At 44.5% G+C, this 15,237-nt stretch overlaps 1 protein-coding gene across 2 annotated transcripts; it reads right to left on the bottom strand.

Annotated features, from left to right (window-relative positions):
* Positions 1–209: 209 nt before the first annotated feature.
* On the bottom strand, positions 210–3,816 carry LOC143776297 (uncharacterized). 2 transcript variants are annotated; one of them, XM_077265533.1, is made up of 4 exons: positions 3,126–3,816; positions 2,611–2,806; positions 2,295–2,457; positions 210–1,545 (listed from the first exon to the last, which is right to left on the bottom strand). In XM_077265533.1, exons 2-4 carry the CDS (start codon positions 2,705–2,707, stop codon positions 564–566), a joined length of 1,242 nt encoding a protein of 413 aa, XP_077121648.1. In that variant the 5' UTR covers positions 2,708–2,806; positions 3,126–3,816; the 3' UTR covers positions 210–563. The 2 variants fall into 2 exon arrangements, with proteins under 2 accessions (XP_077121648.1, XP_077121647.1); XM_077265532.1 differs by lacking the exon at positions 3,126–3,816 and having other exon boundaries at positions 2,611–3,100.
* Between the last annotated feature and the right edge of the window lie 11,421 nt (positions 3,817–15,237).

Raw genomic sequence — 15,237 nt, 5'->3', positions numbered from 1 at the left:
CCAGCGACCAAATAGCGATGCTGCAGTGATCTGCATCATTGTATGTTTCGCTGCAGCATTGTTAAGTGTGAAGGTACCTTTACGGTATGTGTCCACGTTCAGGATTGCATGATGATTTTGTCACGATTTTTCTTTAGTATTTGTAATACAAAACCAGGAGTGGAACAATTAGAGGCAAAGTAGAATAGAAACATATGCTCCACTGCTGTATTTATCACCCACTCCTGGTTTTGGGTTACAAAACACTGATGAAAAATCGTGACCAAATCCTCATGCAATCCTGAGCGTGGACACATACCCTAGTGATTGAAAACACCTCATACACTTTATTGTTTGTAAACACCTCATACAGCAATGAGAGACACACCAAAAAAGGCAAAATAAAAATGGTAAAAATAGTGTCTGACATTGCATATATGAGTTGTTTGAAACACAAAATATGTGTAGACGGCGCACGGTGTGACTTGCTGAGAAGTATACATGAAAGTAAGAACAAATATTGTTGTATTCAAACCAAAGTTTTTTATTTGGGGGAAACAGAAAAAAAAAAAGGGGAAATAAACTTAGGGGGTATCAACCTGTGCCACAAAGGGGGAATGGTAGGTATCTTTTTCGGAATGGGGAGCGGAAAATGAGGATGCTGACGACGACGAGGAGGAGGAGGATGTTGACCTATTATAGTCCAGGAGGCTGGATGGCAGGTCTAATGGGGAGCAAACCGCCACCTCTGCAGGGGAGGGAGGAGGCAACACGAGCCTTTGTGAGGTTCTTGGTTGGCTCTGGCTGCTCCTACTGCGGCTAGAGCCCCTACGTCTACTTGTTGTTTGTACTGGAGCAGCCAGAGCCTCAGTGCGTGTCCTCTTGCTTCTGTGTTTTTTTCTTTTCTTTCCCCGATCTCCCCTAGAATGATGGCTGCGGGAGGATGAGGGCCTGGCAGGAGCAGGAGTCAGCGGCACACTGCTATGGTGCCTGTGGTGGCGTCGCTCGGCACTTGGACCAGGGTGGGGTGGCTGGAGTGACTCTGCAGCAGGAGTCGGAGTCATGCTAGCCAGCGACGGCACTACGGGCAGTGTCGCTGACTGCACGACCCGAGCCTGCTGCAGAGCCCTCACGTAAGAATTGTTGCAGTCCTGCATCACCGAAATCTGGAGTTCCGGCGTAAGGTTTTCCACCATGCCTTTTGCCATTGTGCTAAAGAAATGTTTTGCCGGATTTGTGAGCTCGGCTTCCAGGATTTCAAGGCGCCGTCCCATACTGGACATTTCATCTCTCAACGCCTTGAAACCGTTCTGGAACACCGTGCCCAAGTGCAAAAATTCGGGCATGACTGACCTGTCCGAGGCCCGCTGGCGCTGTCGGGAATACCCGAACGAAGGTGCGCCAGAGGCCTCGGGCAGGGGAAAACCTGACGTACCGGCAGCCGGTTCTCCAGATGATGGTGGTGCAAGCCTGCTGTCGCTGTGGGATGGCTGTGACGGCTCAGATGGCGATCCATGAAGTTCCGCTTCACAGGGGGGAGCTCGCTGGAGGGTGCTGCTGTGTGTCCTGTGAAAAGATAATGAAAAAATTAGTCTTCAATTAATAACCTATCACATACGCCAACTCCTGTCAAAAAAATTACATGACACATCAAAACATTACAATCCCCTGTCTCTCAGTCTGTGTGGCCTATAATAAATTGCTGATTGTTATCGCCAGCTGACCATTAGGGCTCACGATAACAATCATGGACATTTTGACGGCAGAAAATGACTGTACATTCCCTCTGCCAAAGGCAATGCATACCCCTGTCATATTTTTAAAAAATTATTGTGTGAAAAACTAATTTCAAGATGCCGGCTATGTTGCAAAAATAATAGAAAATTTAAGGTCTATAAAAGAATTAAAAAAAATTAAAAACCAGACTTTGCTGATCTGATCGCAGGAATGTCCATGACGTTAGGATCATGTGATCGAGACGTCATCATTATTCCTGCGATCAGAACTACCCTGACTCAGAACGTAACCTGTCATGGACTACAAGGACTCTCGCTTAACCTAAAAAAATTACCGTGGATGGCCAATATGCTAAGCTGACTACATTGATGGCCAATACACTATGTGCCTGGGAAATGTACTATGTGGATACGTGGCTAGAACGTGTACTATGTGGCTGCGATATAGTGGCCTGTAAATATACTATGTGTGTGGATGCACAATGTACGTGGCTGGCCAATGAACTATGTGGCTGTGCAATATGTTATGTGTCTGGGCAATGTACAATGTGCAATATGGTATGTGGACAAAATACTTACTGTCGGCGGCCAAGGATTGGTCTTAAGAACTGCAGTGCCCTGTTGTACTTGTAGGGCACCGACTTGCTCGCCGCAGCACCACTCCTCGATTGCTCCTCCTCTGCACGGAGCCCCTTATTGAAACGGTCCTTTATGGATCGCCATCTGGTCCTCAACTTTTTCACTGTGAATGCAAAGAAAAAAAAAGGTTACATATGTAGCATTTTAAAAGGATAAAACAACCGTGTGTGATGCAAAGTTTAGGCGTTGATAGCATCACACACGGTTGTGTTTATCCTGGCAAGATGGGTCATAGCAGCGTCTCAGCAATACTCACTAAAGGTGCCTTTGTCCTTCGCTGAGGCACTGTCAAAGCCATCCCACAGCGACTTTGCCACCTCTGCCCACAAACGCCTCGACACCACCTGGTCCATGTGCCGGGGGTCACGGCTGTCCCACAACGGGCCACGCTCCTGGATGCTGGAGATCAGGAGCTCCACATCTATACTCTCCCTGTGGTCCCGTTGTGAAACCTAGAAAAAATAGAAAACAAAAAGGTTACAAATAGGCAAATATAAACAACCATCATCAGCACCTGGCATGATTTGTACCTTTGCCCTATCCTTTGCCATTTGATGTATGTATATTGATGGTTTCTACACCTGTATTTTTGAATGTTTTTGTGCAGGGAGTTCAACTGTATGTTACCTTCCCCCAATACTTGCTGCCCTGAAAAGCTATAATGTAATTAAGCTTACTAAACATCCCTTGTGAAACCAGGTTGCTCCTAATGTTCCTCCCAGCAGGATGCTACTCCAAAAAAAAGATAAAAAAAAAAAAACAAATACTCACTTGCCGGCCTGACGACACATCTTGGCACCGATCTCCCTGCTCCCGCTGTGTGCCTTCCCCCTCACTTGAAGAAGCCTGTAAAAAAATGTATACAAAAATTAGTGACAATGCTACAAATGGCAGCGAATAGTAAGCAACTGGACATAATTACTCACCGCACTCCCCCTCGCCGATTGGCTATGCTCAGAGTCACTCGCCATTATTGGAAGTTTGCTCTGCAATGAAAAAATGAGCAAAAAATCACATCCAAAGCTAACAATGCCACATACAATAAAACATTAAAACAACCACAATTGACTGTTGACTGATAGGACAATGCAAACTCAAAAAGCGACACCACAACGCCATACATTGCAAGAGAAGACAATAGAAGAAACAATACAAGAATAGACCCAAACAAAATTAAGCAAAAATAGACACCTATGTCCAAATTTTAAAAAATAAAAAATTAAAAAATAAAGAGGAAAAAAAAAGGCACAATGAAATAGCAAACTGCACGCCATACTTTACAATAGCAACAAGACATGATCCAAAACAACACCATCTGGTGACATCTACCACAGAAATACATCTGAAAAAGGCGATAAATACCATTCTAGATAATAAGCAATAAACATTACAGGACAACCGCTGTTACAATATACAGCAACCAAAAGAAAAACCATAGTCAAATAGAAAAGAGAACACAAGAAATTTTAAAAAAAGGGCCCAAACAAAAAAAAAAAAAAAATTTAACTACACACTTGGCTATGGAAACATTCAAGACAGGAGATATATATATGGAAGCCATACAGAAAACGACGTAACCATAATACAATTTAACATATAATGGCATATAGCAGCACGGAACAATAATATACAAATTAAACATCATAAATGTAGCCCCCCACCAGCAAGAAAAGACACTCAAGGAAAGAAAAAAAAATGCCAACAGCATAATAAAACACAGCAATAAATGAGCCTAGAAAACGCCATACGGTTACCCCAACAATACAAGCCAGAAAAAGACATGCACCACAAATTTTACAATAAAAAATCTTACAAAAAAAAGGCATTGAACATCCGCATGACACAAGAACAACCAAAAATAAATCCAAAACCAATCCAAACCCAGCAAGGCCGCACACAAGAAACGCCAGCATATATCAGAAACACATTAAAAAAAACTGTTATTATTCAATAACAACCTACAGTGCCATAACCGTACTATATCACAGAGCAAACATTGCACAAATTAAATAAAAAAAAAAAAATAAAACACAGACAAAAAATTATGCAAAGAGAAATATATACTTACAGGTTTGGAAAGCAGGTTGCTCCTCTCTTCGGTCTGCTCTGTGTGCTCTGTGAAAGACAATGGCAAACCCCCCCCCCCTTTTTTTTATATATATAGTGCTTTTTTTAAGTGTCTAGACAAAGTCTAGACAATGTTTTGCATTTTTGAAAGAAAAACGCATGCGTCGTACAACGCATCACGACGCAAGTACTTGCGTCGTCTGCGTTGTCAATGCAAGTCAATGAGAAAAAAGGCGCATCGACGACGCAAACACGACGCAAACACGACGCATGCGTTTTTTAAAAAGTCTGCGCCGCCAAAAAAATGCAACATGTTGCGTTGGCCGCGCCCTGGCAGGTGCGCCCTAACGCCGCATGCGGCGTACGACGCACCAAAACGCATGACAACGCATGTACATGCGGCGCCATGCGGCCCCAATGTTAAAGATAGGGCCGCACGACGCATGCGTTGCGATGCGGCGACGACGCTGCGGCGCACACCGCAAATGTGAACGTAGCCTTAAACAGTGCCTGTTGAGTGTGGGTTCTAGGTACAAACGTGTGGCTGACAGTAGGCGTGTGCCAGGTCCGGACCTGAGTGTGGATGACTGGGTGTGGTTATCCACAAAAAACATAAGACTCAAAATACCGTCCCTTAAATTGGGTCCACGGTTTATTGGTCCATTTAAGGTCACCGCCGTCATTAACCCAGTAGCGTACCGATTGGTACGGTGTATAAGATACACAACGTGTTCCACAGGTCTCTTCTAAAGAAGGTGGTGGGTTCTGTGGACGCAGCGCCTATGCCACCTCCAGTCTTGGTGGATGGTAATTTGGAATTTGAAGTCTCCATGGTGGTTGACTCTCGTGTAGTGCACCGCACTTTACAGTACTTGGTTCACTGGCGTGGTTATGGGCCTGAGGAGAGGTCCTGGGTACCAGCCTCGGACATTCATGCTGATCGGCTGGTCAGGTTTTTTCATCGTCGCCATCCAGACAAGCCGGGTCCTATAAGCCGTGAGGGCCCTGGGGTCCCTCGTAGAAGGCGGGGTACTGTCATGTCGGACGCTGTTCAGACCAGGTCGTTCGACAGACAGCGGTAATTCCGCTTTTGACCACTATGTGCTCATTGGCGTCGGCTAGATTTTATCTAGCTGTTCCGGGGTTAATTTACCTGATCCTCGGATTGGTAGCTGGGCCATGCCCATTGCCTTTAAATAGTTCTCCTGATCATTGGGCGTCGCCGATTATAGCTTCTGTCTTGTGCGTTGTTATCTTGGTCTGGAGCTGGTTGTTGGAGATTCGTTGCTGGTGGTGTATTTTCCTTTGTCTTATTTACTCCTTCCTATATTTGTATTTATTTTGCCCTGCACATTTATACTGTATTCCTGAGTGACTGCGGTGTGGTGTATATTTTCCTTTATCCTTGTCTGTGCTAACTGTGGGTATTGGTATATTGCCTCTTCACTGGGTGGTGGGCGGAGGTTTCAGCCTAGGGTTGAAACAGGAGACAGGGTGAGGTTCCAGGCCTGGACATGCACACCATCAGTGTAAACTCCAGGTAGAGGGTCAGTCAGGATTTCCCTAGTCTGAGGGAAATTGCAGGGGCCCGGGTTATTAGCTCTCGCTCACCTAGTCTCCCCGTGACAGTCTGATGGTACTAAAGGAGTTCACCTGACCAGGTATCACAGTCACACACTACACTTCACACTCCAGTCCACCAGGGGGAGCCTTGCTTCTATCTACTAGGCCACTCCTCACACACGGGTAAAACTGGTGGGTTGGATAGGAAGTCAGGGAGAAGCTACCTGGGTTTGACCCAGAGAGGACCTGTCAGGCAGACAGGGGGAGAAGGAGGAACATCTGAGCTGCAGATAGAGGGTCTCTGTCAGGGGTGGGATCCTGACAGAGGCCAAGCATGAGATAGAACGTTACGGAGCTGTGCCTGCACCCCATTGCGGCAGCATCCTAAGAAAGGACACGAAGCGAAGTAAATTGTGAAGAGTGAGAAACGAAGTCACAGCACAAGGAGATAATACCGGGAGAAGTTCTGTCCCAAGATCGTCAGCCTCATTCTGAGGAGCGTAGCCGGTGGCCGGAACACTGAGGGAGTAATAGGCTCTACGCATTACTTCAGAGACCAGCAGGACAGTTGATTCCAAGTTGGCTGCCCGACCTTAATACCTATGAAGACACGGAGGCAAATTGTGGGAGAGGGGCGTCTCTAGGGTCCCTATAAAATAGCTCCAGGCCTACCCCGTCATACGGGTTATCCTATCCATATCATCTGGGGGACAGAGAGAGAGAGAACATCAGAAACATCCACGAAAGTTGGGAGGACTGTCCCGTGGTGCTCAGCAGGGAGGTACTACAACACACAGGCGCTAGTAGGAAGGCTACTGATTTCCACCTGGATAAGGGAACTCTGGATGTGCCTTCGGACCGGCCGGACTCTGCCTGCCCTGTGAACGGTACTCTGGACTGTGGACTCTGAAGTCTTCAGTAAAAGGTAAAGAGACTGCAAACTTTGTGTCCTCGTTATTCATTGCACCTTACGACGAACACCATCACCACCTATACAACTGGGAAGCCCTGGGGATATACTTCACCTGTGGGAAGGTACACCATCTAGCTGCCATTCCATCATCCCAGCGGACCCCTAGCAGCGTCAGTCACCTTGACCGAATACCACAGGTGGCGTCACGAACACCGTGCAAACAACTACACCTTTAATTGGGCGCCCCTCAGAAGGGCCACGGACCGGGTCGGGCCACCGTAACATTCCCAGAACCGAGAGAGAGATAGACCCGGTACCGAGTACCCCATTGCCCTACACGTGGGGGCGCTCCATGTACAAATAACATACAGTGACAAACATGTAACAAATAAGTCATTAAGTCATCTATTACTTCAGTCAACCCCCATAATATTTATTTGTAATCTAACTAATCATTGTCTGTAATTTTAACACCCTCTTTTCCTTGTATGTTTCTCTCACATGGCTTCCACATACAGTCTTCTTGTGTCTATTGTGGTCTTCTGATATTTAAAAACACCAAGGTCAAGCACCAAATTACAGCGGACTGTCAATTGGAAGACATTACAAACCCTCAAATGATAAATGCATATTTATGCATTCCCAAGACCAAACTCAATTCATCATTTCAGCCAGCACATACGTAATAGTATGCTCACAGGATATTTCTCTTGGTACAAACTATTAAAACAAAAACAAACATCATTAGTCATCAACAAATGGCAAAACTGTTCAAACACAATTCTCATGGAATGTTCCACAACTTTTATCTAATTAGTCCATGAGGGAATACAGGCATGGTATTAAAGGAGTCAAAGGGGCGGGTGCAGTAGGGACTTTGTTATCAGGTGTCCCACCTCTATCCTTCCAACCTCCTATCTCATTTGTCGCCCCCCTCCTGGGCCTGGCGATTTTCAATCTGCCATTTCAGCTCAGATCCTGCCATCTTCTGAACAAGTCACATGTAGAAATTCCATCTATGTCCTGAAATGGAACTCCAATAGCTATCAGGTCACAAAACAGCTCCTTTCTGCTTTTTCTAACTTGGATATTATCACCTTTCCTCCTCTCTTGTTCTACTCTGTCTGTTATGCAATTTCTTGACACTTTTGCTTTCTGTAGAGCAGATAACTGAGAAATTAAACTGCATGCTGTATATACATTAGTGGAGTTTCCCATGAGCGCACTGAACATGGTGAATAATGGGGATTTGTAAGCAGCTGGGGCACCTTCTATGAATTTATTTTTCATCAGTACTGTCATCACTGCAGCATCTGGCCCCTTCCAATCCTCGACAACAGCAAAATGATCATTCAGATCTGGCATAGGATTTCGAGTTATACCACCTGTACATGCGATTTCTCTCAGTCTCTGCACTCCATCTGCAAGAGACTCCCATTGTGTTTGTGGTATTAGTTCAATAGGAGAATCATATACTTGTGCCACAGAATCCCTCACCAAATGCAATAGGGAAAAATTCTCTGCAGTGTCCCTTGCACGTCTCATTTTTAAACGCACCATGGGATCAATACAAATACTAGCATTCCTATGCCCTCAAGACGGTTCAAGATTTTTGTATCTGCCCCAAAATCCCATAACCTGAGAATCCATGTTAATAAATTCTCTCCTGCTTGCTGTCGGTATCTGGTGGCTAATTCTGTTAGTTCCCCTGCCATATAATTTCTAGCTTCCTCTGTCATGGCGGATTCTGCGCCAACAGCTGCATCTCCTGCATCCATCCTATTTCCCCTACGCTGAGTAACTTCTCTCCTGGTATTTGTTACTACAATAGGTCTGGCATGCAATTCTACCTCATTTTCTAAGTCATCATATTCTAACAAATCTGACCATTTCTCATCAATCATGGTTCTAACATGTGCAGTATGACTATCTGAAACTGGCTGCTGTCTCCTCCTGCGCTTATTCTTATTCATATTTTTATCACGTATTCTTCCAAACTCTTTTGCATTTTATCATGCTGTTTCACTTGATCTCTCAAAGCTGATTGCAAGCTGATCCTTTGCTCTATAGCTGTATGCAGCTCTAAATGCAAATTATCAATCTCCTCCTGCAAACTTTGCAGTGCCTGGACACATACCCATCCAACGGCCACTGCTGTTTTTTGCTCCTTTGCATCATACCTTGAGAGATCAAATTTGGCAGCCACATCCTGAGGATTTGCTAAACGCTGTCCCTCCATATATTTATTACATTCCTTTGCCATTGGGGTCCAAGGTCCTGACAACACCCATTCTGGCAAGGATCTGACACTACTCTCAATTGCTTTCCTATTCTTAACAAACTTATTCAATTTTGCAAACATTTTTATTCAAGACACAATTCCCACTTTTCTGACACCACTTGTTTTGTCAAGGTTCAAAGAATTGTGATGAATAAATAAATGCTCACACGAAAATTGAAGAAGACAAAAATGAATTTACTTAATAAAAGATAATAAATATAAACAGTCACTCAAAATAACACATAATCAATAGTCATACATTACACTCTCAAAGGTAGAAGTCCATCACTCATCCATCATCCAAGAAGCAAGAGGGGCCCAAGCACATGTGCTCTTCTGTTATATCTCTCCAGCTACCAGAGGTGTGTCCAGCCCCCACGTGTGGGGAATGATGTCCCCAGTCTATTGTCCACTTGCAAAGGTACATCCCCTCAATCCCCAATGAAACCTGATTTACCAGTTTTTGCAACTGGAGGAGGGGGCTTCATGTAGGACACATGGCAGAAATTCAACAACTGGGGGCTGGGCCTCTGAACACATGTGGGGAAATATATATGTACTAGATGGTGGCCCGATTCTAATGCATCGAGTATTCTAGAATATGTATGTATGTATATAGCAGCCACATAGTATATAGCACAGCCCACATAACGCAGACAGCCACGTAGTATATAGCACAGCCATGTAGTATATAGCAGCCACGTAGTATATAACACAGCCCACATAGTATATAGCACAGCCACGTAGTATATAGCACAGCCACGTAGTATATAGCAGCCACGTAGTATATAACACAGCCATGTAGTATATAACACAGCCACCTAGTATATAACACAGCCCATTTAATATATAGCAGCCACGTAGTATATAACACAGCCATGTAGTATATAGGAGCCACATAGTATATAGCACAGCCACATACAGTAGTATATAACACAGCCCACGCAGTATACAGCACAGCCCACGCAGTATATAACACAGCCCACATAACACAGACAGCCACATAGTATATAGCACAGCCACGTAGTATATAGCAGCCACTTTATATATAACACTGCCCACGTAGTATATAGCATAGCCGCATACTATATAACACAGCCCACATAATATATAGCACAGCCCACGTAATATATAACAGCACACATAGTATATAACACTGCCCACGTAGTATATAACATAGGCACATAGTATATAACACAGCCCATGCAGTATATAACACTGCCCACGTAGTATATAACACTGCCCACGTAGTAGATAACACAGCCCACGCAGTATATAACACTGCCCACGTAGTATATAACACTGTCCACGGCCCCACACTGTTGACGGCCCCCCGAGGAAGCCAACTACGCGAAACGCGTGTCGGGGCAATATATCCAGCCTGCTGAGGTCTCTCCTTCCCACATGGGTAAGCAAATGTGATGTTTGGACTAAATGAGTATGGGTACTTTTAGTTACATTGGGAACGGTTATTACCGGTTTAGGGCTCCCCATACAAGTGTTATGATTAGGTAGATGCCCATTACACTTACGTATACCTGCTCTTAGTACCAACAAATATGGAGGCACCTTGTCTGGCGGTTTTTGTATTTTAATTTTTGTGTTCTCTCCCTTATTTTCTCGCTATGTGTTTTTGTATTTTGGCTTTTAGCCGATATTTATTGTGAATTGAGCTCTGAATAATAAAAATTCGTTTTTTTGGTACTGTAAATTCATGATTTGGGCTCCATTTTTTGTATTCATATTTGTACCCATGAGAGTATACTCCTGTTTCTCTATAGGTTTAATATAACACTGTCCACGCAGTATATAGCACAGCCCATGCAGTATATAACACAGCCCACGTAGTATATAACACAGCCCACGTAGTATATAACACAGCCCACGTAGTATATAACACTGCCCACGTAATATATAACACTGCCCATGCAGTATATAACACTGCCCACGCAGTATATAACACAGCCCATGTAGTATGTAACACAGCCCACGCAGTATATAGCACAGCCCACGCAGTATATAACAAAGCCCACATAACACAGACAGCCACATAGTATATAGCACAGCCACGTAGTATATAGCATAGCCACGTAGTATATAGCAGCCACTTAGTATATAACACTGCCCACGTAGTATATAGCATAGCCGCGTAGTATATAACACAGCCCACGTAGTATATAACACAGGCACGTAGTATATAACGCAGCCCACATAGTATATAGCACAGCCACGTAGTATATAGCACAGCCACGTAGTATATAGCAGCCACGTAGTATATAACACAGCCATGTAGTATATAACACAGCCATCTAGTATATAACACAGCCCATTTAATATATAGCAGCCACGTAGTATATAACACAGCCATGTAGTATATAGGAGCCACATAGTATATAGCACAGTCACATACAGTAGTATATAACACAGCCCACGCAGTATACAGCACAGCCCATGCAGTATATAACACAGCCCACATAACACAGACAGCCACATAGTATATAGCACAGCCACGTAGTATATAGCAGCCACTTTATGTATAACACTGCCCACGTAGTATATAGCATAGCCGCATACTATATAACACAGCCCACATAATATATAGCACAGCCCACGTAATATATAACAGCACACATAGTATATAACACTGCCCACGTAGTATATAACATAGGCACATAGTATATAACACAGCCCATGCAGTATATAACACTGCCCACGTAGTATATAACACTGCCCACGTAGTAGATAACACAGCCCACGCAGTATATAACACTGCCCACGTAGTATATAACACTGTCCACGGCCCCACACTGTTGACGGCCCCCCGAGGAAGCCAACTACGCGAAACGCGTGTCGGGGCAATATATCCAGCCTGCTGAGGTCTCTCCTTCCCACATGGGTAAGCAAATGTGATGTTTGGACTAAATGAGTATGGGTACTTTTAGTTACATTGGGAACGGTTATTACCGGTTTAGGGCTCCCCATACAAGTGTTATGATTAGGTAGATGCCCATTACACTTACGTATACCTGCTCTTAGTACCAACAAATATGGAGGCACCTTGTCTGGCGGTTTTTGTATTTTAATTTTTGTGTTCTCTCCCTTATTTTCTCGCTATGTGTTTTTGTATTTTGGCTTTTAGCCGATATTTATTGTGAATTGAGCTCTGAATAATAAAAATTCATTTTTTGGTACTGTAAATTCATGATTTGGGCTCCATTTTTTGTATTCATATTTGTACCCATGAGAGTATACTCCTGTTTCTCTATAGGTTTAATATAACACTGTCCACGCAGTATATAGCACAGCCCATGCAGTATATAACACAGCCCACGTAGTATATAACACAGCCCACGTAGTATATAACACAGCCCACGTAGTATATAACACTGCCCACGTAATATATAACACTGCCCATGCAGTATATAACACTGCCCACGCAGTATATAACACAGCCCATGTAGTATGTAACACAGCCCACGCAGTATATAGCACAGCCCACGCAGTATATAACAAAGCCCACATAACACAGACAGCCACATAGTATATAGCACAGCCACGTAGTATATAGCATAGCCACGTAGTATATAGCAGCCACTTAGTATATAACACTGCCCACGTAGTATATAGCATAGCCGCGTAGTATATAACACAGCCCACGTAATATATAACACAGCCCACGTAATATATAACACAGCCCCCATAATATATAACAGCCCACGTAGTATATAACACAGGCCACGTAGTATATAACACAGGCACGTAGTATATAACGCAGCCCATGCAGTATATAATACTGCCCACGTAGTATATAACACTGCCCACGTAGTAGATAACACTGCCCACATAGTATATAACACAGCCCACGCAGTATATAACACTGCCCACACAGTATATAACACTGCCCACGCAGTATATAATACTGCCCACACAGTATATAGCACAGCCCAAGCAGTATATAACACAGCCCACGTAGTATATAAGACAGCCCACGCAGTATATAGCATACCCCATGCAGAATATAACACAGCCCATGTAATATATAACACTGCCCACGTAGTATATAACACAGCCCACTGTTATGATCCGGTGACCTTGCAGCCGCATGAGACTTTCTCTGGAGTAGGTGGAACCTGTACTGACCGCAAACCCTAAACTGACACGCAACTAGAAGTAGCCGTGGGGTGTACCTAACACATCCTAGACACCTCGACACAGCTGGAGGACTAAATAGCCCTATAGATGGAAATGGGAATTCTATCTTGCCTCAGAGCAGAACCCCAAAGGATAGGCAGGCCCGCATAAATATTGACTGTGAGTATAAGAGGAAAGACACACGCAGGCAGAAAACAGGATTTAGCAAAAGAGGCACCTCTAGCTAAATAGAAAAGGATAGGACAGAGTACTAAGCGGTCAGTATTAAAATCCTAAAAATATCCACAGCAGATTATACAAAAATCCCACATCTAACTAAAGACATGGAATGTATATCTGCATCTCCTGAGAATCCAACATGACTGAAAAAATCCAAACACAGTCTAAGCTGGACAAAAAACACAATGAATTGCACTGAATTGTAAAGCACACAGCATGTGTGCTGCAGAGACAAAAACCAGACACTTATCTTAGCTGAATTGGCAGCAGGGCAGGAGGAACAGACAGAGATGCAAATCCTCCAAGAACAATGGACAACTGGCAAGGGCTAATGGATCCTGCACACCTAAATACCCCATTCAGAGCTGCAATCAGCAGAAACACCTGCCCAGGATTGCAACCCAGAGACGACTGCACTACCACCAACAACCACCGGAGGGAACCCAAGAGCAGAATTCACAACAGTATCCCCCCCTTGAAGAGGGGTCACCGAACCCTCACCAGAGCCCCCAGGCCGATCAGGACGAGCCAGATGAAAGGCACGGACCAAATCAGCAGCATGGACATCAGAGGCAAAAACCCAAGAATTATCCTCCTGGCCATAACCCTTCCATTTGACAAGGTACTGAAGCCTCCGCCTCGAAAAGCGAGAATCCCAAATCTTCTCAACCACATACTCCAACTCCCCATCAACCAACACAGGGGCCAGAGGATCAACAGAGGGAACAACGGGCACCACGTATTTTCGCAATAAAGATCTATGGAAGACATTATGGATGGCAAAAGAGGCCGGAAGAGCCAATCGAAAAGACACCGGATTAATAATCTCAGAAATCCTATAAGGACCAATAAACCGAGGCTTAAACTTAGGGGAAGAAACCTTCATAGGAACATGACGGGAAGACAACCAGACCAGATCCCCAACCCGAAGCCGGGAACCAACACACCGACGACGGTTAGCAAAACGCTGAGCCTCCTCCTGAGACAACACCAAATTGTCCACTACATGAGCCCAAATCTGCTGCAACCTGTCAACCACAGAATCCACACCAGGACAGTCAGAAGGCTTAACCTGCCCCGAAGAAAAACGAGGATGAAAATCAAAATTACAAAAGAAGGGCGAAACCAAAGTAGCCGAACTAGCCCGATTATTAAGGGCAAACTCGGCCAATGGCAAAAAAGCCACCCAATCATCCTGATCAGCAGACACAAAGCATCTCAAATAAGTTTCCAAAGTCTGATTAGTTCGCTCGGTCTGGCCATTTGTCTGAGGATGAAATGCGGACGAAAAAGACTAATCAATGCCCAGCCTAGCACAAAAGGCCCACCAAAACCTAGAAACAAACTGGGAACCTCTGTCGGACACAATATTCTCCGGAATACCATGCAAACGAACCACATGCTGAAAAAACAACGGAACCAAATCAGAAGAAGAAGGCAATTTAGGCAAGGGCACCAAATGAACCATCTTAGAGAACCGGTCACAAACAACCCAGATAACCGACATCCTCTGGGAAACCGGAAGATCTGAAATAAAATCCATAGAAATATGCGTCCAGGGCCTCTCAGGGACCGGTAAAGGCAAAAGCAACCCACTAGCACGGGACCAACAGGGCTTGGCCCGCGCACAAGTCCCACAGGACTGAACAAAAGAACGCACATCACGCGACAAAGAAGGCCACCAAAAG

The sequence above is a fragment of the Ranitomeya variabilis genome, chromosome 5 (genome assembly GCF_051348905.1).
Source record: "Ranitomeya variabilis isolate aRanVar5 chromosome 5, aRanVar5.hap1, whole genome shotgun sequence".
NCBI classification, from domain to species: domain Eukaryota; kingdom Metazoa; phylum Chordata; class Amphibia; order Anura; family Dendrobatidae; genus Ranitomeya; species Ranitomeya variabilis.
The sequence above is the reverse complement of the archived record's forward strand: the minus strand, read 5'-3'. Positions and strand labels throughout refer to the sequence as shown.

Bases quoted from the DNA above. Each gene is read 5' to 3' on its own strand.
- LOC143776297 (XM_077265533.1), bottom strand. From the start codon at position 2,707: ATGGACCAGGTGGTGTCGAGGCGTTTGTGGGCAGAGGTGGCAAAGTCG. The intron at 2,458-2,610 runs GTGAGTATTGCT...TTGCATTCACAG, and splicing joins GAAGGACAAAGGCACCTTTA to TGAAAAAGTTGAGGACCAGA. The intron at 1,546-2,294 runs GTAAGTATTTTG...ATCTTTTCACAG, and splicing joins CCAATCCTTGGCCGCCGACA to GACACACAGCAGCACCCTCC.